The sequence below is a fragment of the Filicampus tigris genome, chromosome 2, assembly GCF_054856515.1.
Source record: "Filicampus tigris isolate MCC_2025a chromosome 2, RoL_Ftig_1.0, whole genome shotgun sequence".
NCBI lineage: Eukaryota > Metazoa > Chordata > Actinopteri > Syngnathiformes > Syngnathidae > Filicampus > Filicampus tigris.
The window spans coordinates 19,106,939-19,134,383 of NC_141218.1; the positions used below are offsets into that span (position 1 = coordinate 19,106,939).

The 27,445-nt window shown below is 39.7% G+C and overlaps 2 protein-coding genes across 4 annotated transcripts; both read left to right on the top strand.

Annotated features, from left to right (window-relative positions):
• Nucleotides 1–215: 215 nt before the first annotated feature.
• Nucleotides 216–13,154, top strand: sfxn5b (sideroflexin 5b). Of its 2 annotated transcripts, XM_086024162.1 has the most exons (14): nucleotides 216–518; nucleotides 3,767–3,835; nucleotides 6,029–6,106; nucleotides 6,224–6,250; nucleotides 6,335–6,389; nucleotides 6,473–6,498; nucleotides 6,647–6,700; nucleotides 7,089–7,145; nucleotides 7,233–7,298; nucleotides 8,414–8,504; nucleotides 8,596–8,711; nucleotides 8,845–8,930; nucleotides 11,568–11,685; nucleotides 11,857–13,154. In XM_086024162.1, the coding sequence occupies exons 1-14, from the start codon at nucleotides 462–464 to the stop codon at nucleotides 11,932–11,934; spliced, it is 978 nt and encodes a 325-aa protein (XP_085880288.1). In that variant the 5' UTR covers nucleotides 216–461; the 3' UTR covers nucleotides 11,935–13,154. The 2 variants fall into 2 exon arrangements, with proteins under 2 accessions (XP_085880288.1, XP_085880289.1); XM_086024163.1 differs by lacking the exon at nucleotides 216–518 and having other exon boundaries at nucleotides 6,189–6,250.
• Nucleotides 13,155–14,057: 903 nt separating this feature from the next.
• On the top strand, nucleotides 14,058–25,494 carry smyd5 (SMYD family member 5). Of its 2 annotated transcripts, none has more exons than XM_086024502.1 (13): nucleotides 14,058–14,225; nucleotides 15,061–15,169; nucleotides 15,242–15,381; nucleotides 17,578–17,699; nucleotides 17,778–17,847; nucleotides 19,781–19,885; nucleotides 20,005–20,067; nucleotides 20,765–20,835; nucleotides 20,930–21,036; nucleotides 21,812–21,868; nucleotides 21,955–22,049; nucleotides 22,905–22,975; nucleotides 25,194–25,494. In XM_086024502.1, exons 1-13 carry the CDS (start codon nucleotides 14,133–14,135, stop codon nucleotides 25,363–25,365), a joined length of 1,275 nt encoding a protein of 424 aa, XP_085880628.1. In that variant the 5' UTR covers nucleotides 14,058–14,132; the 3' UTR covers nucleotides 25,366–25,494. The 2 variants fall into 2 exon arrangements, with proteins under 2 accessions (XP_085880628.1, XP_085880629.1); XM_086024503.1 differs by having other exon boundaries at nucleotides 14,103–14,178.
• Nucleotides 25,495–27,445: the final 1,951 nt, after the last annotated feature.

Consider the following 27,445-nt stretch of genomic DNA (forward strand, 5'->3'; position numbering starts at 1 on the left):
TTTCATGTTTTTAATTCAGACTTTACTATTGGCTAGTTATTTTTTGTTACTTTGCTCGTTAGTCTTTGTGATCTGGTTTAAAATGAAGACTTTATGGAGAAAACAATAATTTTCTTTTGGTGCAATACACCTGCCTGCAGCATCTAAGCGGGCTAATCATTAATGCTTCCTTTTTTTGAGCCAAATGTTTTATATTATATATCTTCGGGCTCTCCGTCAAATGTTAACAGAGCAGCACGATCGATCGCGCCAGTTATGCAACAGCCTGCTGCCTATCATCGATCATTTGGGAGGTGTAGTCACGCTCTGTTGCTAAGCGTGGGACTGCGGGCGGGAGAGGACTCCACTTCCCGGCAGGCTTTGCGGCTGTCAGCAAGCCTCCCTTTTCCCCACTACTACTTTGAACGGCGAGGAGTTGCCTGTACTTGAGATTCATTAATAAGAAAAAGCAGCGGGCTGTCATGGCGGAAGCTGCGGCTTGTCCTGCTTTCCGGCTCGGGGGGTCGCGCTACGACCAGGTAAGCCGTCTTTATCTCTCTTATCTGTGTGTGATATTTGGTTTGAACGTGAGGGAGGACGAGGAGGAGGGTCCTCGGGTGGGAAAACAAGCAGCTTCATCCTCCTCTTCCTCGCCTTCGCTCGGGATGCTTCCCACTTCTTCACACTTTGTCTGCTTGCACTTTTGGCGTTCCTTTGCAAATTTGACAACTTTTTTTCTCCAGCTGAAACATGCAATTGAACGAGTTTACTTAGTGTAAGCAGTTTATTAGTGAATAATCGCTGATGTGGCTGATCGCCCCCCCCCCTTGTATGCACATTGAGCTTTGAGTGTCATGTTCACATTACGGTATTCACTGACAAACTCCCTTATTTACGAATTTTGTGCTCCTTATGTAACGCCCAAATTGCCACAACATACTGCCAAAGCCCTAATAGGAAAATAGCAATTGGTGTCAAGAAAGTACAGTACGTGGTGCATTGACTTACAAGTTTAATTTGCCAACACACTCCTAAAACACTCAAATCATCACTAGTCCAGCTCACTCGCAACCAACTAAGCAATAAAGAAAATGTATGGGTGACAATTTCATCATGAATTTAATTTGGCCCGAGGTGTGAAATCCTAATTGTCTCATGACTAGAAAAAGGTACCCAAGTCTCCACCCCGATCCCACATCCGAGATTGATGAGCTGCTTTCCTCCATCGCATGAAACCTATTACTCAATTTTCCATGCCTGCAAATGAGTGATTAAACATTTGCATTGGTTAGCTTCATGAAAGTGACCTTCACGTTTTGATAGCTCGCTTTTTCGTCGATTCAGCAGCAGCCTGTGGGGAATTATTTACCTCCTGCTGCACTGAGCAAAGTCCAGTGAAGACACTTTTCTTTTCTGGTCTTATTCAATCACCACTGCACTGTTCAAGACGATTCCAGATCTGTTGTGTGCAGAACATGCACTGGGATACTAATGGATCAGTCAATCAACTGATTGTTAACAATGCTGCCGTATGCGTTGAATTAATCTTGTCTTGAAGTTATTGAGGCAAAATGGAGTGCACCACTTGGCTGGCAACCAGCAGAGGACTCTCAACCAACCACAATTTTGGTATTGCTGGATGTCCGTAGTGACAAAAGAAGGAAGGTCAATTGTTTCAGAATTGTGGTTTAATTTACTTTAATGCACAAAACCTGCTGAAAAAAATGTAAACTAATATTAAAACATTACAGCCAGACTAAAACAATGCATTTTCAAAACAATAAAAACTAACAAACTTGGTCTAAAACGAATTACTACTAACTGAATTCAAATAACAAAAATCGAATTGAAACAAGAAATAGCTCCAATGAAAAATTCAAAACTATTATAACCCCATTCCCAACTAATTTGGTGTTGAAAGAAGCAAAACATGATGTCCAAACTATGGGAAGTCGAGCTGCATCCATGCATATTTTGGTCAACATTGCACTGGCATAGAAACAGGAGTTCAGAACATTTGGAGCAAAATCCTATCCACCCGCTTTCCTTTGGGTTGTTGGTGAGCTGGAGAGTCAGAGTCGAATTTTGAACCTGAACATCTCGATTGTGAGGCAGACTTTTGCTAACCACTCGGTCGCCATACTGTCGGAAATTGTATCGCATTTCATTTTAAAAGGTTTAGACACTCTCGTGCTCAGGAAAGAATGCGTTTTCATCACTTGTGTAATGTGTGCATTCTTTTTTGTTTGTTTTGCCTTGTGAGCAAACATTTTTAGACAAGCACTTCGGTGAGAAAACAAAAAGCAGCACTTCGGCCAATGGCGAACAAATTCATTGCCACTCCCAGTTGAAGATTACTGTCTAAAACTAAATAAAACACAAAAACAAAGAAAATTACACATTGTGTATTAAACCTAACCACATAACTTTGTCTTCCAAAAGTTTTACTGGCTTAATGCTAACACATAATGGGAAATGTCATATAGACTGTCGAGCAAAAACTAGCATTGCCGTCAATATCAACCTTTAAATAACTCGTGTATGACCACAAACTGTGGACACATGAAAACACAAGTTGAATCGCAGTATAACACTAGTCACAGGCATATATTCTTTATCCTCTGTGAAAAATCTACTGGTAGTACAGTATGCCTGTATATGTGTATTATATACTCTATGCCCTCACATACCAGACACACAACTGCCATTGAATTAATGCATAAAATCGTGATGCGCAAACTGTTTAATTTTTTCCATTCTATTCATTTATTCTTACTGTCTGTTTCATAAAGTACAATACTTTACAGCTCTATGTTTGTTATGAAAAAACAAATTCAACTGCATTAGAATGGCATCTAGTAAAGGGAGGTTAGACCGATGCCAAAGCTTTCCAATACTAATGTGGGTCATTAGTTATTACTTTCACAGAGATATTATAAAAAACACATAAAGAATATTGCTTCATACTTGGCATCAACATGTACGTTTCTTTTGCCTCACCACTCCACAAAGTTGAAAAATGTTCTGCTGTTTTTATGTAATCCTGCTCACTAGCAAACAAATGACAACGAGTGCACGCATTTATCGGGCATTTTTTACTTTCTCACACGTCGCTACTAAAAATGAGGCCAGTCCTTGAATCAGCGCTAAATCTCGGCGCGTTTTGTGTGCGCAGTGTGTTGCGCTGCGTCTGTGCAAGCCTTGTTGTGCTGTCCCCAGAGAGCGAGAACTCATGCATAATTAAAGCTGGCTCCTTACATGGAGCCCGTCTCCTGCAGCCGCAGCACAGGAGGGCAAAACAGTAAAGGCACCATAGAGTGTGTGTTTTTTACACTTGAAGAGCGGCCATGAAGGTCATTGACAGTCATTTGCAGGAATGATCATTAAAATGGTGTAAAATAAGGTTTGTTCCGCCCTATTTGCAGTGATGGATATCTTCCATGGCGTCTGATTGAAGCTGCCTCGTTTTTGTCCATCTGGTTTGCCAAACGGGCTCCTGGCGTTATTATTGCGTCTGTTCAGACTGCTGGCACTCACGCTTTGCACTTGGCAAGCGCTGACGGGGGACAGTGAAGGCAACACACAAAAAAGGGAGGGGAAAAAGGAAGCTTGACCCGCAGCTCCAAGCCTACTTTTGAAAAGGGTCCCCTTCACATGCGAACTCTGAGCTTAAGAAGTGAAGCGTATTTTTCCAGAAATGTTTGGATGAATTCAGAATTGTTTGACTTTGGATGAACTTTGTTATCAAGTGTTGCGTTTGGGTGAATTTGAAGTGTGTATGTTCCAGGGTTCCTTTCTTGGCCGCCTCAGACATTTTGTGGACATCATTGACCCAAGCACACTCTTTGTATCAGAGGTAAACTACTTTTGTCTATTTAAACTATAAACTGCCACTATAAAGGCCCACAAATGTTTTGTCTTGAACTTAGACAACCAACAGTATGTTTGTATTTGCCTTTTGAAAATATAATGTAACAAAATAAAATCCATCCATATTGCTCGTTCTTCTTCTGGAGCCTACCACAGCTGACTTTGGGCAAGAAGCCAATCAGAAGGCACATACAGACACAGGACCAATCACACTCATATTCACACCTGCTGACAATTTGAGTCTTCAATGAACTTGGCAATGCATGTTTCTTCCATGTCACCACATAATATAACACAATAGTCATTTCTATTGTATGCCTAATATGTTAAAAATCATCAAACCAAAAGTAATAAACAGAATGAAATACATATAACATACAAATAAAATATACGTTGTATCATGAAAATAACTAGAATTTACCATAGTAATGTAAAAAAAAGAAAAATCCTCTTAAACGGCGCATTCCCTCCCTGCAAAATAGATGTACATGTAAGGCAAACAGCTGAAAGATGAAAAAAAAATGAGAGGACCGAAATGCCTTGTAAATGTGCAGTGGTTAATAGCGTTGTAACAGCACAACAACTGCTCAACAGCAGCAGTCTGTAGGTTGTGTTTTTTGATGTCAGGGTCGAGTTGCTGAGGATGCATGTTGCCTTCCTGAGGCAGGGAGAACTGTTGAGTTCCACCAAGAAAGAAAGGGAGCAGCCACATCTTTGTAAAGACTGCCATTACCATTTAAGGGACGGTGGGGCCGGGATGGCCACGTATTTGACTAACAAGTTCATTTTATATATTTTTTGATCAGGAGAATGAAAAAAGTTGTCATTTTCTATTTTATCAATAAATTTGGGGGAAATTAGGAAATAAGTGACTCTATGAATAACGACCCTTGTTAATGAGCAGAATGGCCGCGCCCCCTACCGTTCTATCCTTGTTCGGCCGGAGTCACGCGAGGGACCGATTTCAAACTCTCCATTGGAAATCATTGTACTGCACTTTCGTTGCTTATAACGTCCAAAAACGGCGATCAATTGGCACCAAAATTTATGTGGACATCTCTACTAATGCCCATTTCAACATATCAAAAGGATTAATCTCTCCGTGGCGGATTTATATGAGAATGAGGAAATGTGGAAGTCAGCAGAGATACATAGGCTGGAGCCAGCGCACACTGCTTCTTTGTTCATCACGGTTAGGACGGGCGAGGCATTAAACACCAGTCAGGATATTTACAGAGACTGAAGTGGAAATGAGACGTGCACATTTATTTGGATGAGGAGTGCCCCAGATTTTTGGCTTACAACGCGCCGTCCAATTTGGAAGGTAACAGCCGAAATGGCACGTTCCAATGCGGCCACACTCTCGTCTGTGCAGTCAGCCTTGCCGAAACTTTTTGTTCGCTGTTCGATGAGGGCTTGCGTCACTCTCAAGCCGCTTCATTCGGGCAGAAGACACCGCGCGCGACTGCTTGCGAGGCGACATGAAGACAGAGGCTCATGTTCACCTCCACACACTGGGCGGACAGTAAGGAGCTAATGTTGTTGTGCTAACGCCTTTTGTTGTAACGTCCTGAAGCTAGTTGTTGCTAAACTCCCGCTGTCCCAATCCTACCTTTAACCGGGGAGGGAAGCGGGGGGCTCCAATCTGCCTACTGCTGCTGCGTCTCTCTCCCTCCTGAGACACGAGTTTAGCGTCGCTAAATGTCCGAAATATAACCAGTCGGGGTTCGTGTGCGCATTCATGCTCTTGTCCGACAAGAGTAGTAATGTGCATTTGCATTTTGGTGTCGATCGGTCACCGTTTTAGACAACAGAACTGACAAAGCGAGCAATATTACCAAGCATGCCTTCCTTGCTTGACTAGACCGCTGAGACCGAAAACATAACATAAGCCACACCCCTTTTTGGGGGCGTGGAAATTTGTCGTAAACCTAATCACAAAAAAAAGACCTTAAATCACTACAGAGTCTTTTGAGGTGGGCATTTTAGTACTAATGTGGTTTTTACACGCAAACCTATTATATAAGTGCCAATGTTAAGATCACCCAAGTCCCCCCTTTAAAGTCTTTTGTCACACTGAATCCAGAATATCTGCTCTCTTACATTAGACACATTGAGGCCAAAAGCGCCTCAATAATTCATTGATGGTGCGAAAGATGTTTCTGCCATTTCATTTCAGAAACAACTTAAAGAGAGTATCAAACTCCTGGATAACTTTAAGGATGGAACACTTCCGCCGGGAATCTCCAATCTTCAGGTGACTTAATTCGTGTGAACTTGACAGAAGATTACCTTTTAATTTCAATGAGGTAGAGACCATTATTCCTTATAAATTTAAGATGTTCATATGCTTCTATTCACCTGCCTTGTGAAGTTGTGGGAGGCCCAAAAGGTCAAACAGGTGAGTCCGAAGTGGTAAAGTCACTCAAGCGTTATTGGGCCGATTGCATGATGATGATGCCATACTTTCATGATGTCATCTCAGGCCATCATTCATCCCGACACAGGCGACAAGATCTTCATGCCGTTCCGAATGTCAGGTACGAGAAGATGAAGATCTTTCTGGAAGTCGTCCATTGTTGTCCTCCTTCTGTTTGCTCAGTGTTTTTTTCGGCCCGCGCAGGTTACGTACCGTTCGGAACGCCCATTGTAAGTCCCGTGTTGTTGTTTCTTTAATCATGTGCTTCGGCTAGCCGCTGATGTCATTCTCATGCTCATGTTTTGGGGGATTGGGGAAGATGAACTTTGGACTTTGCTCCAAAATAAGATCTTCTTCCTTGACTTTCATCTACTGTAGGTCATCGGCCTTCTTCTGCCCAATCAGACTGTGGTTTCCACCATTATATGGCAGGTAAACAAACATGCATGTCATCAACATTGCAGTCATGTTTCTTGTTTCTTTGCCATCCGCTTTTCAGATGTCATCTTTGTATGGCTGTTGCTTCGTTTCTTCATCCTTGTTATTTTTTTCCCTACTTGGCCATTGTTCTGTTTTACCGCAAGATAAGTGCTCAGGATCAGGTGTTTAAAGAAATTTAGTAATAGTGCCGATGGTAACTTTGATCGGAATGGGTGGTGAACTGTATTCATTAATGCGGAAGTCATCCAGAAATGCCATTAATCCGTTCCAACTCTCTCTCTCTCTCTCTCTCTCTCTCTCTCGCTCGCTCTCTCTCTGCCTCTCTTTCTATCTATCTATCTACAAACTAACATTTAGTCATTGTACTCATTTCCTCCAGTGGCTGAATCAGAGTCACAATGCTTGTGTCAACTACGCCAACCGCAATGCCACAAAGGTAAACGGCACCACTCTAGATTCGTAGTCATGATATCTTTGTAAAATAAATAAATAAATCCGTGCACTTTTTTGTAATCCTTCGCAGCCAACGCCAACGTCCAGATTCCTGCAAGGTTATTTTGGAGCTGTGACCAGTGCTGTGTCTATTGCCGTGAGTCTCTTAATAATAGCATAAAAAACACCATCCACACTATTTAATGCCGACATGTACAGTAATCCTCATAATCACGGTTCGCTACTCACAAATTTGCCCATTATTGTTTTTTTCCTACGGAACCTATTGCCGATTTTTTGCTGAAAAACTCTTGGTCCTCTTTCTGTCATGCCCTAAGATGCTCCATGATTCTGCCAAAGTTCTGTCTAAATAGGAATTGGTCAAGGAATTAAGTTGGGTGATATATCTTAACTGGGAGAAAAGCTTTGCGTGTCGGGTTTAGCCTGGGTTGTTAGTGGAAGTTATACAGAGTCTTGGTCATAAGTGCAAATCTATTTTGAATAATTTATCTTTTTTTATTGATCTCCCTATGCCTGCATGGCTTTTCTCCAGGTTCTCCGGTTTGTTCCCACATTCCAAAAACATGCATGGTACATGGAGTGCAAATGGTTGTTTTGTCTATGTGTGCCTTGGCTGGCGACCAGTTCAGGGTGTTCCCCGCCTTCCGCCCGAGGGCAGCTGGATAGACTGAATCACGTCCGCGACCCTAATGAGGATAAGCGGATCAAGAGAACTGGAAGCCTTTCATTTTTGAGAGTAATGCTGTAAGATGAGTTAAACAGTTTTGGGATCCTAATTTATTCGACATTTACAGTTTGAACTATTATAACATAACTTTTTTTGGGGGGGGTGTTCAATTATTTATTTATTTATTTATTTTATGCTGCAGTTACTTTTATTTACTTACAATTACTTTAAAGTACTGTAAAGCCCTGCTATTTACTTATTACATTTTGACCCAGCCCCGACACAAAGAGCGAAAGAAAAAAAATGCTATTGCCTATAGATGCTGCACATTGGCGACAAAGGTATGCCTTGAATACATGAAGTTCCTCCCATCAGGTCAGCATAAGTGCTTGGCACCAACGTGCCACCAGATTGCACCAAAGCAACATTTTTATGTGAATAACCAAGGTTAGGTTCCCAAAAAAACCATCAGTGAATCTCGAACCGTGAATATGCGATGGTTCGCGGTAATCTAATTCACGTTAGTTATGTGTACAATGTTAAGAGTCATGTGTCTGCATAAAAAGTATTTGAATGTGTTGTAGGTGGGACTAAACGTGCTTATTCAGAAGGCCAATAAGCTGAGTCCTGCCACCAGAATGATCATACAGAGATTTGTCCCATTTCCAGCAGTTGGTATGTTCTTACAGGGCAACAATTAGCATCAGTCAAAGTCTTTTCTTTCAGACTATGTCATTTAATCTCCTTTTTCAATCTTGATACTCAGCAAGTGCAAACATTTGCAACGTGGCCCTGATGAGACACAACGAGCTGTCAGAAGGCATCGACGTGCTCGACGCCAACGGGAAGGTGGTGGGCTCCTCAAAAATCGCAGCCACGCATGTGAGTGCCGCTTTTGAAATGAATTATTTGCCGCTCACGTCAGTCAGCAGCGGCCATCTGCTCTCCCGGTGGAGGGAATTACTGTAAATGTGCCTTTGAAGCGAAGCGTGTGCGCAATGCTGTCGTCCCGCAGGCCATCGCGGAGACGGCGTTCACACGTGTGGTCCTCCCCATGCCCATCTTTGTGCTGCCCCCCGTCATCATGTCCTACCTCGAGAGGTTGGTCCGCATACGCAGAGCGCAACCTCCTGTGAGACCTTTATCAGCCGAGGAACCGTATTGGGTTACCTAAGGTCAAAAATGGAGTCTACACTCCTCTCTGTGAAGCAAGAAAACCGCATAATTTGTCCAGCCAATCAGCCAAGAAGAAAAACAGAATACGTCATGAAACAAAAAATAAAATATAAAATTCCAATGATGGAATGCTTATTATAAAAAGTCATTGCAGTTTATAAAATGCAAGTAATAGTTATGGGAATAAGTCATGATAATTAAATATTGATCCTATACAATATTGAAAAAGTAATAATATAGTGAAGTTACATTTTTAATCTTATGATAGAATAAAATAGATTTTTTGAGAAGAGCATTATAATTAATTACGGTAGTCAGAAAATGTAATTTAAAAAATAACTAAATACAACATATACAGTACAGTTTTGAACAAATTAATATGAATAAATACAATGATGTCACATTTTGTAAATAGTCGTAACTAAAGTCAATAAAAGATTTTCAAAAATTATTATTATTATCCATACTTCTATTATCCAAACCGCTTATCCTCACAAGGGTCGTGAGTCATTATTTTTCAAGAATTAATAATAAATAAAATGCTATTACGGTAATCAAAATCTTTGAAAACAAAATGATGATTAAATACATTTCTGTCACTATAACTGTAACATTTTGAAGTTAATAGAGAAATGGAATTATGGTAAAACTATATAAACTTGAGATATAAAAATATGGTTAAACTATATATACATTTGCATATAAATAATTACTATTATTATAGTAAAGAAAAAGCCAATATAATCCAGGCAATATTTAAAAAAAAAAACACACACAATATTCATATGTACAAGTTGAAAACGTTTTTTGTTTTTTTTAATTCAAGAAAAAGTAAGAGAAAAAAGCCTGTGTGGTAATGGTATTAAAAATACAAATACATTTCCACTCTTTATCATTTTGTGTAATGCTGCGAAGAAACAAGCATATGGCCATGAAAACCACAAACTGTCCATGCCAACGTGCGAGAGCCTAACAAGGCGTGTTTGAACATCATGCTCAGTGGGAGCAACTGCCTGAGGCCAACTAAGAAATGTTCAAACCTGAAAATCTGGAACAGCAGCATCGTATGGTTGACAAATGTGCACACAACTTGCATTAGAGGATGCTTATCGTTTTTAAACAACAAGTCGCCTCAATTTAATATATTGTAAATGTACTGTTTGTTTCTTTAGATAGACTCATTTGATTGAAGACACCTCCATGAAATGTACACTTCACAACCAGTAAAATAGGATGACTTTAGAATCCTAATTTACAGGCAGCAGCAAATAAAAGTTTGTAGCACAACTCAAAGAGGAAATCGGCTGCTTTTCAACAAAAAAGTATCGTTAGCCTAAGGCAGAATGCTCACATCTCCGAAACCATCATGTTTCAGCAAAACAGAAAAACAACATGTTTGTTGAGCCATTCACATTGCGTTATCAGAGAGAGCAGTCAGTGTCAACACTTTAAATTGGTCATTATAATTATTATTATTTTAAAAACTGATCCATAACAACAATTTGTGAAATAATATGAAAATGACCAAATTCGGACAACATTGTTACCATCATAGAGAACCGTGGAACTTTTGTTTATTCTTTATTTACAGATGAACTCAATCTTACGTCTGAAAAAATTGTGACAGTTTAATAATAATAAAAATGTCAACCATGCAGGTAATATTTCCACTTACAACTGTCCAACCTATACATTTTCACTGTCACTTTTAGCCGTTTTACGTACCACGTTCCTGCAGATGGTCGACCTTTGTTTAATGAACTGCAGATGGATGGCTACTATCATTATTCCTGGTATATTACATTGTAGGTCAACCTCGACATTGAACTCACACACACACACACACACACACATTTTTTTTGTATTGCTTATAGATGCCGCAAGATGGCGACAAAGCACTACTTAAAGCTTCTTACTCACTCCAACGTAGTTCCCTGGCACCGAAACGCCACCGCATGTCTCAAAAGCAATACTTTGGTATTAGCAAGAGATTTTCAGCCCAAACTGGTGGATCGGTTAAATAAAAAAATGTAAAAAATCAGTAAACAGTTGAATCCAGGAGTAGATGGTAGAGGATGTTTATGGAGGAATGCAGAGAGACAGTAAAAAATGGGTAGAACTAATACGGCTCCCGGAATATAAATGTCTTCTTGAATGCTAATCGTATTGAAAGACCTTGTCTCATAATAGTCTGTAGTACTGTGCGAGCTACAGTACTTGTTTTTCAGAATGCAGAATGACGCCAGACTTTAAATGATTGCAAAGGTATTTTTGAGGAAATATGGTATTATACACAATGTCACAGGTTTTGATATGATTCTTACTTGAATTCAATCTTTGTGTGGTTCTTCATGAAGCCCTGCAGTGAGCTTTGTTAATGAATAATAGACCAGGTTGTGTAATTGCACCTTGAGGTGATTTTGCACGAGAAGATGAATCTCACAACTCTGCAGCCCCCCACTCCCCACAGTTCCCAAAATAACTGCAGGCTTGGGAGAGATCTTTCTTTTTTTTGTGATTAGTTTTTTTATTTATATATAAATGTCTGCTTATACATTGCAGGCTGCCCTTCCTGCAGAAGAACCGCAGACTGATGCTGCCCATCCACAGCCTTGTGTGCCTGCTTACGTTCGGGCTGTCGTTGCCCGTGGCCATCAGCCTCTTCCCACAGATGTCACAGGTACATTATGAGCACATTAATGATTCAAGGTCGCGGGGCTTCAATTTCCAAATCAAACCTACCACGCCTGTCAAGCACCCTCGCAGCCCGGATGCCTCTCATTTTTTTCCAATTAGAATCTCACCTTCAAGCCTCTCTCTCTCTGTTTTTTTTTTTTAAACCTCCTCACAGATTGAGGTGTCTCGCCTGGAGCCCGAGATCGCCATGGCAACAGATTGCAAGGTGGTGACCTACAACAAGGGTTTATGAAGGACGACGTGACCGTCCGTCCGAGAGGAAACGAAGATGAGATGAGAGGAACCTTAACATAGGATCTTATCGCAGCTTTGTATGTATAGAAATATGATCATATGAAGTGCATTTGATTGAAATCATATGGTAGGTTGTAAATAGGCCACGGGAAAAAAATGTCTGCAAGGCACATTAATAGTTTAAACATGCAATAACTGTAATTGCCACAAGAGAGCATCAAAAACTTACATTGCTAAAGATGTTTTCAAATATGTTTTTCATAATAAAATGTAAACAATAATAATAATGTCTTTGTATAGATTTTTTTATTTAACGATGATATTTTCAAATGTTTTAGTATGAGTACAATCTATGAAATAATAATGAATTCAGAACATTTTACACATACAGCATTTATAATGTTTTCTAGAATTGCCATATACTGTATGTACGTTATGAACTGGCTCAAAAACAACTACAGAGCTTTGACCCTTTGAGTCAACTGCTAATATTCCTCCAAGCAATATTTTCATAATTAAAAACACGACATCAAACACAATTGCTGCTACAATACTTAATTTAAGTATTGTAAATTTATTAAACAGCACATGTAGAGTTAATCATATTACCATCAATTTATTCAATCAGCTGCCATACAACATGGTGCACATTTTCATGTTTGGAGTTTTTCATTTTTATTTAATTGTGTCCCTACATGACCCCAAATGTGACTAATGTACTCCTCAACAATTGTTCATTTATTTCAATGATTTGCTAAGTTGTCTATCACTGGATGTATGTTATCATCTTTACAATATGAATCCATGTTTTTAGTTGTACAGTTTTTTTTTTTTTTGTGATATTGCAGGGTAATAATATTCCTCTCTTAACTGCGAGAAGCACTGCAATAAATAAACATTAGTGCAATGACAGTATACTTGACTATATGTTCTAATATGTGGATGTAAAAATGTGGATGATGATTTTAGTTTGCCCAAAGATTTTGACACACGGCAAGTATTTTAACACCAATAATGTGAAACAGTCTGTCATTTCTTCATTGTATTGTACAGTATGCATTCTTAATAACTTAATTTGCGCACAATTTTTAGACCAGTTTTATAACACTAAATAATATAAAATTGTTGTTTTTAAATATTTGTATAATTTCCACTAAAAGCTCATTGGGTGCCAAGTGCATGATTTAAAATACTAAATAAATATACTTAATATATTAATGTGAATAATGTCATTATTTTATTTTTTTTTATTATTGACCAGCCCCAAACCAGTCTTTGTGTCGTCTATAACGGTGGTTCTTAAAGTGTGGTATAACTACTACAGCATTTTAATGAGATCATTAATTGATTACTCCTTTGTTTTTATTTTCCTATATTTAAATGCAGTGTTGATGTTTCAACTACATAATGTTACATTGACTTACAATAATGTTACATATACTTGTTAGGAATAAAATCTCTAAAATATCTTATTTTTTGATGCATGCCATGCTTATTAGGCCTACTTCGCTACTGATTTTGATGTTGGTAATGATAGTGATACATGGAGAACCAAGTATTATTTTATTTATTCGTTTATTTTTGAGGTGATACTTGGCCTAACCTTATTATCTTCATATTGTGTATTGTTTTATTGCCTTCTCAATTAAATGTTTGACTGACACGAAACTTAATTACTGGCCAGCTAGCTATCAGCTAGCTTCACTGTTAAGTTAGTTTACCTGTCTTTGTGGATTTTGTAGGTAAATATTATTATAGTGGTAGCAGTATCTGTAGATGTATACTAGTATGTGTAACATGAACTCTTTTGTATTGTGCATTGCTATTGATATGCTTAGTTTGTGTAGTATTGATATCGATTTTACAACTATTGTTATAGTTTTACATTAGTAACATTTATTGCTATTGTTAGGAATGTCATTAAAAAATATGTTTTACTATTATTTTCATTCCCATGAATGCAATTTGTATGATTAATAGTACATTATTGTTATAATTATGATTCCTAATTATTATACGTCGATAATGGTACTGTATTTGTAATCATTTGGATTTTCATTTTTGTGTTGATTATGCGCCTAATCGCCACAATTCATATGTTGGTCTTTAGGGGGCGCGCCACTTCCTCACACTCGCCGCAGTTTCTGCACGCGAATGTGCACGTGAGTATGCGCGAGGTTAAAGTTCGTTACCAAGATGGCGGCCCCCGTTGATGACATGTTTACCTTCTGCGTGGATCCTGGTAAAGTTGCCGGCAGTGTGGAAGTGAGATTTATTGACAACGTCAAGGTTGGTCTGTTGACTCTGTTAAGATTTTAAGGATTTTTATGGCGGAATGTGTTGAAGAAAGTGGGCTTTATTAACCGCTTTTCGCTGAGAGCAGAAAGTAGAGGGTCCGTGCAATGCTGCACATGTAGTTCATGACGCGTGTTTGCCTTCCTAACTGTACGACATCCATTCAGTTTGTTTATACGTGCCTAAAAATGGCAGCTAAAATCTGTAAGTGTTGTTGGGTCTTTTTCCATTTCTGACGTACCACACACATTTCGAAATCAATTCGGAATTTTGATTGACATTTATCATGCAACACTGGTCAACATATTATTATTATTTTTTTAATTTCTAATCTAAATCTTTATTGTTGCAAAAGTGAAGGGACAGAAGTTGTTGTATTTGTTATATAATTAGTTGTATATTATTTCAAAGTAATCTGCCTCTTAATTGGCTCATAATGTATAATAGCAAACATGTGTTCCATTCATCCTAGTGGTTTGCATGTCTGCGTCACATTTGAGAGGTTCTCTGTTTGAATCTTGGCTCGGGACTTCTTGTGTCGAGTTGCATGTTTTCTAGTTGCAAGCTTGTATGAGTTTCCCCAGGTACTATGGCTTCACTACACATTAAAAAATCACACATTATAATCATTAAATAATCTAATTTGTCCAGAGGTGTGAATGTGAGAGTGACTGATTATTTGCCCTACGATGGCTGGTGACCAGTCAAGTACTTGAGAAAATAGATGGATTTATTAAATTTTCGCTTAACTGAGTTTAACAATTGTGCTTTAACATGTGTTTAAAGGGGAAAGTGAGTTTAACAATTGTGCTTTAACATGTGTTTGAAGGGGAAAGGTCTGTTTGCTAAAAGAAGAATCAAGAAGGGAGAGGTCATTTTCATTGAGCGCCCGCTTGTCTGTGCCCAGTTCCTGTGGAATGCTCTGTATAAATATAAAGGTTAGACTCAATCTGTGCCGGTTTAAATAGCTTAATGTCTCATTATTGACATTTGAATTGTGTTTTTAACAGCATGCGATTACTGTTTGCGAGCTCTGGAGACCGCGGAGGAGAATGCTCGGAGGCTCGCAGGCAATCCAGCCCTCAGCCTTCCTTATCCGGAACTCTGTCCCGTCCGACCACAACTACACCAAGTCTGCCCTCAGTGTCAGGTCGGTCTGCATAGAAAGTCACCGCACTGAAAGTTTCACTTTCAAGTTTCACTTTCAAGTTTGGAAAATTTGATATATGAATAATATGTTCTGGAAAAGAATGCACTAAATGTCTGGAAAATATTCATGCTTAATTCAATTTCATCCATCGTGGTTTTTGTATTTAAGAGTATGTGTTATGATAGGAACTGCACCCGTGAACCATTCGGGATAACCCATTTACATGCGTAAGCAGAGAGTTCCTCCCGCATAGGAAACTGTGATCAATTGGAATATCCCGATTCAACCCATTAAAGCCCCTCGTGAGATATCCCTCTAAAACCTTTGGAGTCACCCTTGAAAACCCGACATTTCTGCGGATATTGAACACCTACAAAATAATTAATATGTCAGCCCTTCTAGCAGAAGAATTTGAGAGCTTTGACGTGTGGCCTTCACACAGGTCCGAGTTTATTAATCTTTACTGTTTCAATCGAAGATGCAAGTAAAGCAATTTTTTATTCAAAAAATAATCGAGTGGTAATTACCATGCTGTATTCTCATTTATTTATTTACAAAGATGTTGAAATCGTCATTGTCTACGAACATTTTTATCATAACCATATGTCAGGTTTGGCTGGTTTCGTGGCTTTAAAGTCCGCAAGCGCGTCGTCTATATCACGTCGTCTAAAATGCCCCCCTCAAAAGAGTCTGTCGTAATTTAAGGACTTTTTTTGTGATTAGATTTACGAAAAATTGCCCCGCCCCTTTTTGGGGCTGGGCTTGTTATTTTTTCGGTCTCCGCGGTCTACGTCACGGGAGGGAGCCAAGCGTGGTAATATTGCTCGCTTTGTCAGTTCTGTTGTCTAAAACGATCGCCACCAAACTGCAAATGCACATTACTACCAGTGCTCTTGTCCACTTCAACCTGTGAAAGTATAAAAGTGTTCTGCACAATAGTTCGGATGTATTGACATAAAACGTGATGTCATCATGATCAGATCCACAAAATCAAAAATACCGTGGCGATCGCTTCGCCACTTACTGAAGCGGACAAGAGCATGAATGCGCACACGAACCCCGACTGGTTATATTGTGGACATTTAGCTCCGCTAAACTCGTGTCAGCTCTCGGGAGGCAGATGGCGACTGGCAGCGATCAAGCAATCAGGCAAGCATGGATCTTTACCCCCCCCCCCCCCCTTCCTTCCTCAGCTAACAGCACAGCTAATAGCAACAACTAGCTTCAGGCCGTTAAAACAAAAGGCGTCAGCACAACAACATTAGCTCCTTACTGTCCGCCCAGCGTGTGGAGGTGATCATGAGCCTGCGTCTCCATGTCGCGGGGTTGCCTCCCAAGCAGTCGCGTGCGTTGTCTGACACCGCTTGCAGCCGCGAGAGTGAAGCGGCGTCAGAGTGAGGTAAGACCTCATCGAACACCGGGGGTGTCTTGAACGTGCGCATCCGACTCCACAGCCGAGTGTGGCCGCATTGGAACGTACCATTTCGGCTGTTACGTTCCAAATTGGACGGCATATTGTAGGACGAAAAACTGGGGCCATTCCTCATCCAAATAAATGTGCACATCTACTCATTTCCACTTCAGTCTCTGTAAATGTCCTGACTGGTCTTTAATGCCTCGCCCGTCCTAACCGTGATCAGCAAAGAAGCAGTGTTTTTTTTGTTTGTTATTTTTTAAGCAAAGAAGCAGTATGCGCTCGTCCCAGCATAAATCTATGTAGCTCTGCTCACTTCCACATTTCCTCATTGTCACATAAATCAGAGAGGTTAATCCTTTTGATATGTTGAAGTGGTCATTAGTAAGGATGTCCACATAAATTTTGGTGCCAATTGATCACCGTTTTTGGACGTTATAAAGCAATGAAAGTACAATGATTTCCAATGGAGAGTTTGGAATCGGTTCCTCCCGTGACTCCGGCCGAACAAGGATAGAACGGTAGGAGGCGCGGCCATTGTCCTCATTAACAAGGGGCGTTATTGATGGAGTCACTTATTTCTTAATTTCTGCAAAATGAATGGATAACATAGAAAATGACAACTCTTTTCATTTTCCTGATCAAAAAAATATATAAAATGAACTTGCTAAGGAAAACATGGCCATCCCGGCCCAACCATCCCTTAAAAGTATGTTCCTATGCATTTCATCAATCTGTATAATATAATACTAACCCCCCACCTTCACTTCCCCCACCTGCAGGTGATGTACTGCAGCGCTGAGTGTCGCCACGCTGCAGCGGATCAGTACCACCGAGCATTGTGTCTTGGGCCTTCCCATGAAGATCCAGACCACCCTGTCAACAAGCTAAAAGATGCCTGGAGGTGATTGGGATCATTCCTTCCAACTTGAGTCTCAAGACCTCCATGTGGATTCGATGGTAAACGTTCTGTTCTCCACAGGAGCATGCACTATCCTCCAGAAACTTCCAGCATCATGCTTCTGGCCAGAATGGTTGCCACTGTGAAACAAGTGAGATCATTTTATTTGTATTTTTTGGGAAATCACAGATCTCTCTCACATGAAGATCCGACAACATTCGAGCATAAAAGCCGTGACAAAAGAGAGAACATTTAAAACTGCTGCCTTGTGTACCTAACGATAAGTGAGTGTCGGGTGTTCACAGCGCCATCAGAGCTACACGTTATTTGTTTTCACACTGGCTGCGATATTGCATCCACAGGAACAAAATTAGTAAGTCCCCGTGAAAGAGACTACGATGAATCATGAAGACCTGTACTTAATTATTTACAGATAATTAACCAAGAAAAAGAGTTAAAGGGGAAGTCAACCCAAACATTTATTTCAACAATATGTTCTATGCAGGCCCACTTGTTGAAATTGGACATTCTGATGAATATTGCGTTTATGGAATATAGCAAAATGCACACGTTTTTATCCATCTCACTGGGCGTCCATTTAGTCACTTCTGTCGACTGAAAATAACATCGAAGTTGTTCAGGGCTCGGGTAACGACAAATCAGCTCACCTGTTTTCTGAGCCAAGGTTTTTCTTGAGACATTTTCTTGCACTCATCCGGGGTGGGTTGCAGGATCATCAACTTAAGCAGAGAATTTACAAATGTAAATTGAGAGCTTCGCCTCTCAGCAGAGGCCGCATCACTGCCAACACTGCACCGATCCGCCAGTCCATCCCCCGCTACATCCTCCCCAACTCGTGAGCAAGACCCCAAGATACATGAACTCCTCCACTTGGGGCAGGATCGCGTCCTCGACCCGGAGACGGCATTACACCCTTTTCCAACTGAGGACCATGGTCTCAGATTTAAAGGGACTGATTTTCACAATCACTTCACGTTTTGCTTTATACCGCGCCAGTGAGAGTTGGGGATCGAAGCTTGATGAAGCCAACAGTACCACATCATCTGAGGAGTGTCGTTGGAACATCAATCAATCAATCAATCAATCACATTTTATTTATATAGCACTTTTCATACATAAAAATGCAACTCAAAGTGCTCTTAAAAAGGAGGACCACCTGCCCGGGCTGCCAATCCAGAGGCACTGTCGCCGATGTCCATTCGGTGATGCAGATGCATTTCAACTAGGACAGCCACACAACATCCAACTCCCAGACGTGCCCATCCAGATCTCATTGTTATTGCCCATGTGGGCATTGAGGTCCCCCAGCAGTTGTGATGCCATTTTCAGTTGGCAGAAGACAAAATGGCTGCCCCCATAGATGGCTAAAAACGAGTGGATTAACACTTATTCCACAAAATCAGAATGCCTTGTTTCAACTAGTGGGCTTGCATAGAACATATTCTTGAAAAAAAAAAATGTTTGTGTTGACTTCCGGTTTAAGAGGGACTTACTCAAAAGAGCTCAGTTTTTTGTGGTCAATGTTATGAGAGTTATATACAACAAAGGCAGGTTTATTTTTATTGAGTATTTTTTTTTTTTTAATCTACATTACTTGTTTAGCTTCAAGGCAGTATCGTTTATTTTTATGTTGAATTTCAGACAAAAAGAAGACAATGCCTGAGATATAATGTTCAAATTAAGGAGACAAAATAAAGTGACTTTCATTTCATAATCAGTTGTAAAACAATTCTGCATTCTACATTTGGAGAATTATGAGTGAGGGTACTCATATATGACAAAAAGGTTTAGGGTGCATGAAACAAAAACGGCTGGGAACCAATGGAATAGAAAATAAAAAGCTTTAAAAGCTTGAATGATAACATCATGAACAAAAAGTGTTTCAACAAAGTGTTGTCTTCCTTATTTACAGGTAATTGCCCAGTTTTTAATAATTCATTGTATTTTGGTTGTTGTTCTAATAAGATGATCAATTTGCTCTGGCAAAAAAGAGTTCTCTGAGGCCCTTATTTTGTGAATCACTGCTCTCTGCTATCAAAATGCGTTTTTAATTTGTGGTTCAGGCCAAAAACAAATCACACTGGCAGAAGCTCTTCTCGTACTTCTGCAGCCGCACGGCCAATGAGGAAGACGAGCTGGCCCACAAGCTTCTGGGGGAGAAGTTCAGGGTAAATATTCCTTGGCTGGGGGAAAAGGAAATTGTGGACATTTCCCACATCTAGCAACTAACCAATAGCTCACCACTACAGTATAATGTAATGATGATGATGATGATGTTTGTTTGTAGGGTCAGCTGGCGGTGTTGCAGAGTCTTTTCAAAGAGGCACTGTATGATGAAGCGCTAAGTCGGGTAAATGCAAATATTTACACTTGAATCCCATCCTAAAGATTAAATGGCTGTGTTAAAAGTACTGCATGCAATATGAGCACATTTCAGACCATTTCTGTAACGTAACAGTCCCTTCTAAATAAAAAAAAAGTCTCTCTCTTAGGTACCTATCCCTGCACATACTAATTAAAAATTCTGATGAGATGAGCTCATTTTTGATTTAAACCGGATTTTTTTTTTTTTTTTTTTGCGAGCAAAATTTGAGAGGATTGCCCATTGATTATTTAACCTCACTGTTCCTTATGAAATCTTAAACATGTAAGTCATCACTGTATAACCAATAAATACATATATTTTTGTCTTTTTTATTATGTTGTTTTGTGGCAAAGAAAATGGCTTCAGCTGTGTTCCAATATCAGATGATGGAAATGTTCAGACTTCCCAGTTCTCTTGAAAGCAGCATCTTGTATAATAATGTGCAATGTGACACTACTGCAAACAGGCCATAACAGTAATAGATGATAATAGAACCAAATAATGCTATTTTTAAATGAATAGACACCCAGACCGTTGTTAGATCTTTTCCTGCAGCTTTTTTTTTTATTAGGTGTGTACCTAAATACATGGCCAATGGGTGTAGTTTTATTAGTAAATCTCAATAAATGCATGATTGTAGTAAGTGTAATTGTAGTAAGTAAGCATATTGTTTGTGTTACAGTGGTTTATTCCCGAAGGCTTCCGCTCGCTCTTTGCTCTGGTCGGAACTAACGGACAAGGCATCGGCACAAGGTCAGCTGGTCTTTATTCATCTTGTATTTTCCTTTAAAGAGCACCGCTCACCTTGGTGCTTGACATGATGTGTTTATGCTGTCTGTTCCGTCAGCTCTCTGAGTCAGTGGGTTCATGCTTGCGATGCAGTTGAGCTACCCGGCCAGCAGAGAGCGCAGTTGGACTCCTTTATTGACCAGCTGTACAAAGACATTGAGAGAGGTGACACACACTCTCTTTGGCTGGATTTAATTGCATGATCCAGTACACACCATTTCTATGTTTTGTGCTTTAGACGGATATGCATCATGGCAGTGTAAGGGCAGCGTCAAAGCACAGGTCAAAGATACCTCGTCAATACCAGAGCTGGACATCGTCTAACCGTCACTGAGTTCCCGTCTGCGTATTTAAATGACCCACGTGGTCCAGTCCGTCCCTCGTCGGCGACAGCCAATCGGCGTGGAGAACGTCATCTACGTCACACGCAGGCGCCGCGCGAGCAGACGCCACCAAACAAAGAAAAAAAATATCAAACAAAAACAACAGAGACACACACGCACGGCGTGGCCATCGGTGAAATAAAAACAATATGGGGCACATGTCATTGTGTGTGTGGGACCGCAAGGTACACAACACTGTTTGATTTTATTTATTTTTATTCCTTACTCGGCCGCGTGTCAAGAGTGCGGCACCTGCGTGTGACATGGTACAGGTTAAGTCCGTTCTCTACGCCGTTTGGCTGACTCGGACCGACTGTTTTTTGTTGTTGTTTTTTTTCCTAAAGCCGATTAAAGACAATTAAATTCGGAAATTTGATTTTTTTGTAAAAATAAATACAAAATAAAACAGATCGTTTTATTTAAAGGGCCAGCCATATCACCCAGCCCTTATAGACAATAAATGGGGGAATGGCAAGTAGGAACCACAGTGTAAATCTCCCCCATTAGTCAGTTTGGACTCAAAGTTTGATACTGTGTTTCTCTTACTTGCTCTATAGAAACGGGAGACTTTCTAAACAGTGAAGGCTCGGGACTCTTTCTCCTCCAAAGCTCATGTAAGTTAACATGACTTTCATGTTTCTCAACGCAAGCGCAAAAGCAAGTCATTTTATTTGTTTTGTTTTTGTTTTTGCCTCTTCAGGCAATCACAGCTGCGTGCCCAATGCTGAGGCTTCCTTCCCCGACAACAACTTCCTGCTTCACCTCAGTGCCCTCAGCGACATCGATCCAGGCCAGGTCAGCTGACTTATGGGGTGGGGGTCAAGGGTCAGTGGTCATACACGCTGTGCTAGAAAGCAAGCACTTAGGCTAGGTTCACACCGCAGGCAAATGCGACGCAGATTGTATATTTTTGCCCAAAAGCGACCTGAATCCGATTTTTTTGTGACAGCCTAAGCGGCTCAGTTCCGATTTTTTTTCCAAATGCCATCTGTGCCACTTTCATATGTGCGCACGGTTATGATGTGATGTCATCTTTAGTGACGTATCCATGAAATGCCTTGCCTCATCATTTCCCCCAAATACTGTATTTCTACTTCCTACCGAATCGCTTGACTGTAAAAATGCCCCGTCACGCTGGACCACATTTAACTTCCTTAAACACTACGCCGTGAGTGACGTCGTCTCTTCTTCTGCGCATGCGGGGCTCTTTGGAGACGCATGTGTTCACATACGAGAGAGACCAAAAATACTATTTGCTTACAACTACAATTATCACTCTTAAAAAAGTGTCCTGTTTTAATACATCTTACTTTTTGATAAAAACAAAAAAATTAACATTTACCCCCGACGCCCCTCCCCCAACTGATATAGTCATAGCATTTGGATTGTTTTACTAGTAAAAAATACACCTACTTGTTCTTAAATGATTTTGTTGTTAAAAGCATAAAAATAATTAATGATTTCTTCATTTTTGTAATATTACAACTTTTTCCTTTACTCCCATCCCAAAATGAATATTTTTTTTCATTTAGTTGACGGTGCGCCGGATATGAAGTTTTCTAATGTATTTCAAATAAACTAGCTACACGTGTAAATTGTTGCTGTGCAGTGTTTGTTCTTCAATGTTTTTTTGGGGGGGGTTATTTCCAGGAGATCTGCATCAGTTACCTGGATTGCTGTCAACGGGACAGAAGCCGTCACAGCAGACACAAAATTCTGAGGTGGGCAGCTCTGAATCGCTCCTTCCTTCTCATCTCGAATCTCTTGAACGCGCCAATAAGCCACGTGGATCGATGAGAAGCCTGCCGGCCAATAACGGGCCGTCTCGTGGCGGACGTGTCGAGGCTTCAGTGGTCGCCCCGAGCTTAGCTTTTAGTTTATTGATCTACGTGATGCCACTTCCTCCGTCTTTGAATTGCATGAACATGCTCGGGTGGAACCTTTGGAGAGAGTACGCCTTTTCATTTTCTTCTTTTTTTACTTTGCTTCTGTGCTTATTCTCTCCTTTCACAGGGTATCGGTGTAAGGCACATCCAGAAAGTATTCACAGAGCTTCACTTATTCCACATTTTATGTTTACAGGCTTTCCTCAGAATTCTGCACACAACACTGAATAATGTCAATGTGAAATACGTTTTCATGTTTTATTTAAAAAAAAAATATATATATATATGAAATTGATAAAAGCCTTATCAGGTTGGATGGGCAGCATCAGTACACGGCCAGGTTCAGACCTCTACGCACTTTTTTAGTTGTATCTAAGTCTGGGCTCTGACAGGGCCATTCAAGGACATTGACACAGTCCATTCCTTTCATATCTTGGCTGTATGTTAAGGGTTGTTCAAAAGATGAACGCACTCTGAAGTTAAGAGCGCTCTGAAGCAGTTTTTCATCCCAGATGTCTGTACAGGTTGTGTCAGAAAAGTGTCAGGACTGGCGTCACAAAAGATATATTTCAATTACAAGAAATTCCCCAGGAGTCTAACCCGACTTTCGCAGCCTTCTCTGCCACACCTTCATGCACCCCCAAATGGATTCCCACGGGATCCTTCACAATTTTGCTTTTGTTCATGTCTTCAAAAGGGGTCCACTTGATGACCCCCTTGAGCTTGTGAAAGAGGGGGGAAAAAAAACACTGAATCCACGCATTTATGGCAAAATAGTTCAAGAGGATTTTGTTTCTCACAGTCTGAGAGTTCTTCAGGTGTCTTTGGGCAAATCCGAGCTGGGTTGCTATATTCCTTTTACGAGTGGCTTCTGTCCGGCCACTTTACCATACCGGCCTGAGTGGTGGATTGCTGCAGCTATGGTTGTCTTTCTGCAAAGTTCTCCTCATTCTACAGACTGGAGCAGTGCGCCCACAGGATTTTTGATGAACTCTCTGACTAAAGACAAAACTCAAAAGTACAATTTGGGTTGCGGAGCAAACTGGACAAATGTTTATTGAACAGACTAAACATGTTTAACGGACAGGACTTGAAACTAAAATATGTGGCTCTGCCTAAAATTATGTTCAAATGATACAAATTCAAAATATAAACATGCTGCCCAAAAATGTCAGAAAAATTGTGATTTTGAGTAAAAGTTGAAATAATTAAGTTGTAAATCAAAACATTCAATTTTCTTTTTTTAATTGCCATTTTGTCAGTTTTTGCACATTTTAGGTAAGGTTCTATGTTTAAGAGATTCTCAGCATGAAGACGATACCTGTTGTGTTGTTGCTTTTTTTTTTTTTTTTTTTTTTTTTTTTTTCTCCCCCAAGCACTGAGCATTTGCACATTCAGATATAAAAGATAAACCAAATATTTGAGCCGCATGTCGTCGGAGCTACGGAATGATTGCAGATGGCTCATTGTTGGCCATAGCTGCTGTTAAGCTGAATTCTGGGATTTGTAGTTTGTGTGTCATCAGTGCTTCACATCACACCATGAGAAAATATACTGAGGCGTGTTTGGGGGGGAAAAAAGAGTAGTAGCATGTTTGAATGCTATCATCATGCCACTTAAATGTGGCATTTTATACAAACACATTTTAATAGTTAGTGGTGTGGTTTCTTCTCATGCGCAGTTCAATTATTGCTACCTTTGGTGGTGATAAATGTGGCACCCTGCGTTAAAATGTGAGTGTAATTAATGACACTCTGCTCTCATGAGGTGCTCAGAGTTACACATGCATTTTTGTTTCATTTAAATGAATTGTTGCTGCGAAGAGCAAAGTTCCTGATGTTTAAAGTCTCCCTTTACTTTGATGGCTCAGTTCCACACCATTCCGAGGTTACACTATACGTAGATTGTGCAGTGTATATACAGTATATATAATGTGAAACAAGCTCTTTGCTGTCAGTACAAAGATGACAGTCAAAGCTCAACGTGTATTTGTTAAAAGCGATAAGCATCTGCAATGATTGAATACCTGGCTAACAAGTTGTTTTGCTTTCAGGGAGAACTACATGTTTATCTGCTCGTGTGTCAAGTGCGTCTCCCAGACGAACGAGCCGGACCTGACCTCAGAGGAGGAGGAAGATGATGATGATGATGATGAAGAAGAAGGAGCAGAGGCCAAAGGTGAAACGGAGGGTGACGACATGGAAGACGAGATGACGGACGTGTGATTAAAAATGGAAAAAAAAAAAAATGTGAAAGACCACATTGTCATCAGCCTTTTGACATGCAGCCTCATCCATCTTCTAGCACGATGCGCACAACAATAAACACAACTTTTCACAGTTGCTGTGACCAAACCTTCCACTTTTTTTTTTTCCTTTGTGGAATGTGCCCATTGTTTATTTCTTGAATCTTCAATTGCAGCTCACAAACAAAATGGAGGCTCAAAGTGGCTGAACGGTGCTGCCGTTCTTTGCTTGGTGAAAGGATCGACTCGTTACTTTGAGCACTTTGACGTCAAACAATCAGTAAGTGTATTTGCTGCATGTCATAATGATGCTGCAAAGGACTATGAGGGCCACACTAGAAAGAAAACAAAAATCCTATGGCAATAAATTTGTACCCACAAGAATGTTTCCAAGTTTGCTTACCAGAGTTTGCACAAAATGTGCGCGAGACTGCAAGAATAAAGTGAAAAGAAGAAGAAAAAATAATGTTAATAGAATACTGTTTTATTTTTCAGGACAAAATGCAATTTTCTGAGGAAATGTTTTGTGTTTAGGGGAGGAACGTTTTTCCTCAAGCAAAATTGTAATAAAAAAAAATATATATATATTTGAAAAATACCACTGTAAAATCGCAGTTGTTTCCCCTCAAAATACTACTTTAAAACAATATATGAGTACAACATTTTTGTTTAAAAAATAAAAGATTGATGATTTTTCTCATACCATTACAGCATTTTTCTTGAAAGACAAGAAACTTAACATGATTTTTTTCACAAAAAAATCTTTACTCCCCCCAAATGACTCCTATCAGTCCAGTTTTCTTGAACATTTACAGCTTTATTCTCAATCCATTGATATGAATAAACCCAACTTCCAAACAAAACTTTTTTTGTCGAGTCAAATTTATGTACATAGCTCTTAATCACCGAAACGTTTTCATATACGGTAATATTGCAACCTTTGGAGGAAAATGTCATTTGAAAATGAACTTTTCTCTCATTACTCTTCAAATTGGACTTGTTCTTTTAATATTATATTGCCTACTTCTCAAGAAAATGACCTCAGTCTCTTTTTCTCCCCAAAAATAAAACTTTTTGGTATTTAGCACATCTCTCTTGTAACACTGCACCCCCGCCGCCAAAAAAAACAGAACTAATAATAAGACTTAATTCTCGTAACAATATAGCAATGTTTTTTTTCTGTAGGAATTTGTGGGTTGTTTGTTTTTTGCTTCTCAGTGTCACCCTAATACTCCTACGCACTGTGGAGCCTTTTTAAATGTGTAGCCATGGAAACGGCTTACGACAGCATGAGTCATTGTCGTAAGCTTTTGTATACTACAAGTGTACACTTGATCTGGAGTGTCATCCAGAGAGCTGCCACAATGGTGCTCACATTCAATTTTACTTTATACTGATGAAATATTACAAACATATCAGATGCAGTAGAAAATCCAAACGTTAGAATTATTATTATATCTTTGTAGTTCAGTATTTTGATATAATTCACCAGATGGGCTGTACAATATCAATGCGCATGTTATTATTGTATTATACCCACAACTTATTTGCCCTTCCACGTTTGTCAAACAATTCAAACTTTCCAATATTCACAACAACGTTCAGTACACATTCATTTTTTTTTCCACGTTTGTCCAGTTTTCCCACAATTCTTCATTTTTCACAAGAAAAAAAGAACAATTTAAGTTGAAATTCACCCAAAATGCTTCGTCATACTTCCACATACAGTGCATCTGGAAAGTATTCGCAGTGCTTCCCTTTTTCCACATTTTGTTATAGCCTCATTCCAAAATAGAATTATTTCCAAAAATTCTCAGTTATTTCACAAGTCCACATTTTCAAAAGAAAACTCCCAAATTAAGAGATGCTGTATATTAGTGATGGGAAAATGAAACTTCAAGATGATTCATGAACCAGTGGTTGTGTTTATTGAGCGCTCTAGATCAGTGTTTTTCAAACCTTTTTTGAGTCAAGGCACGTTTCTTTCATTGAAAAAATCCCGCGGCACACCAGCAGCTGAAATTGTGGAAAAAAAAAAAAAAAGATTATTTTAACAAGAT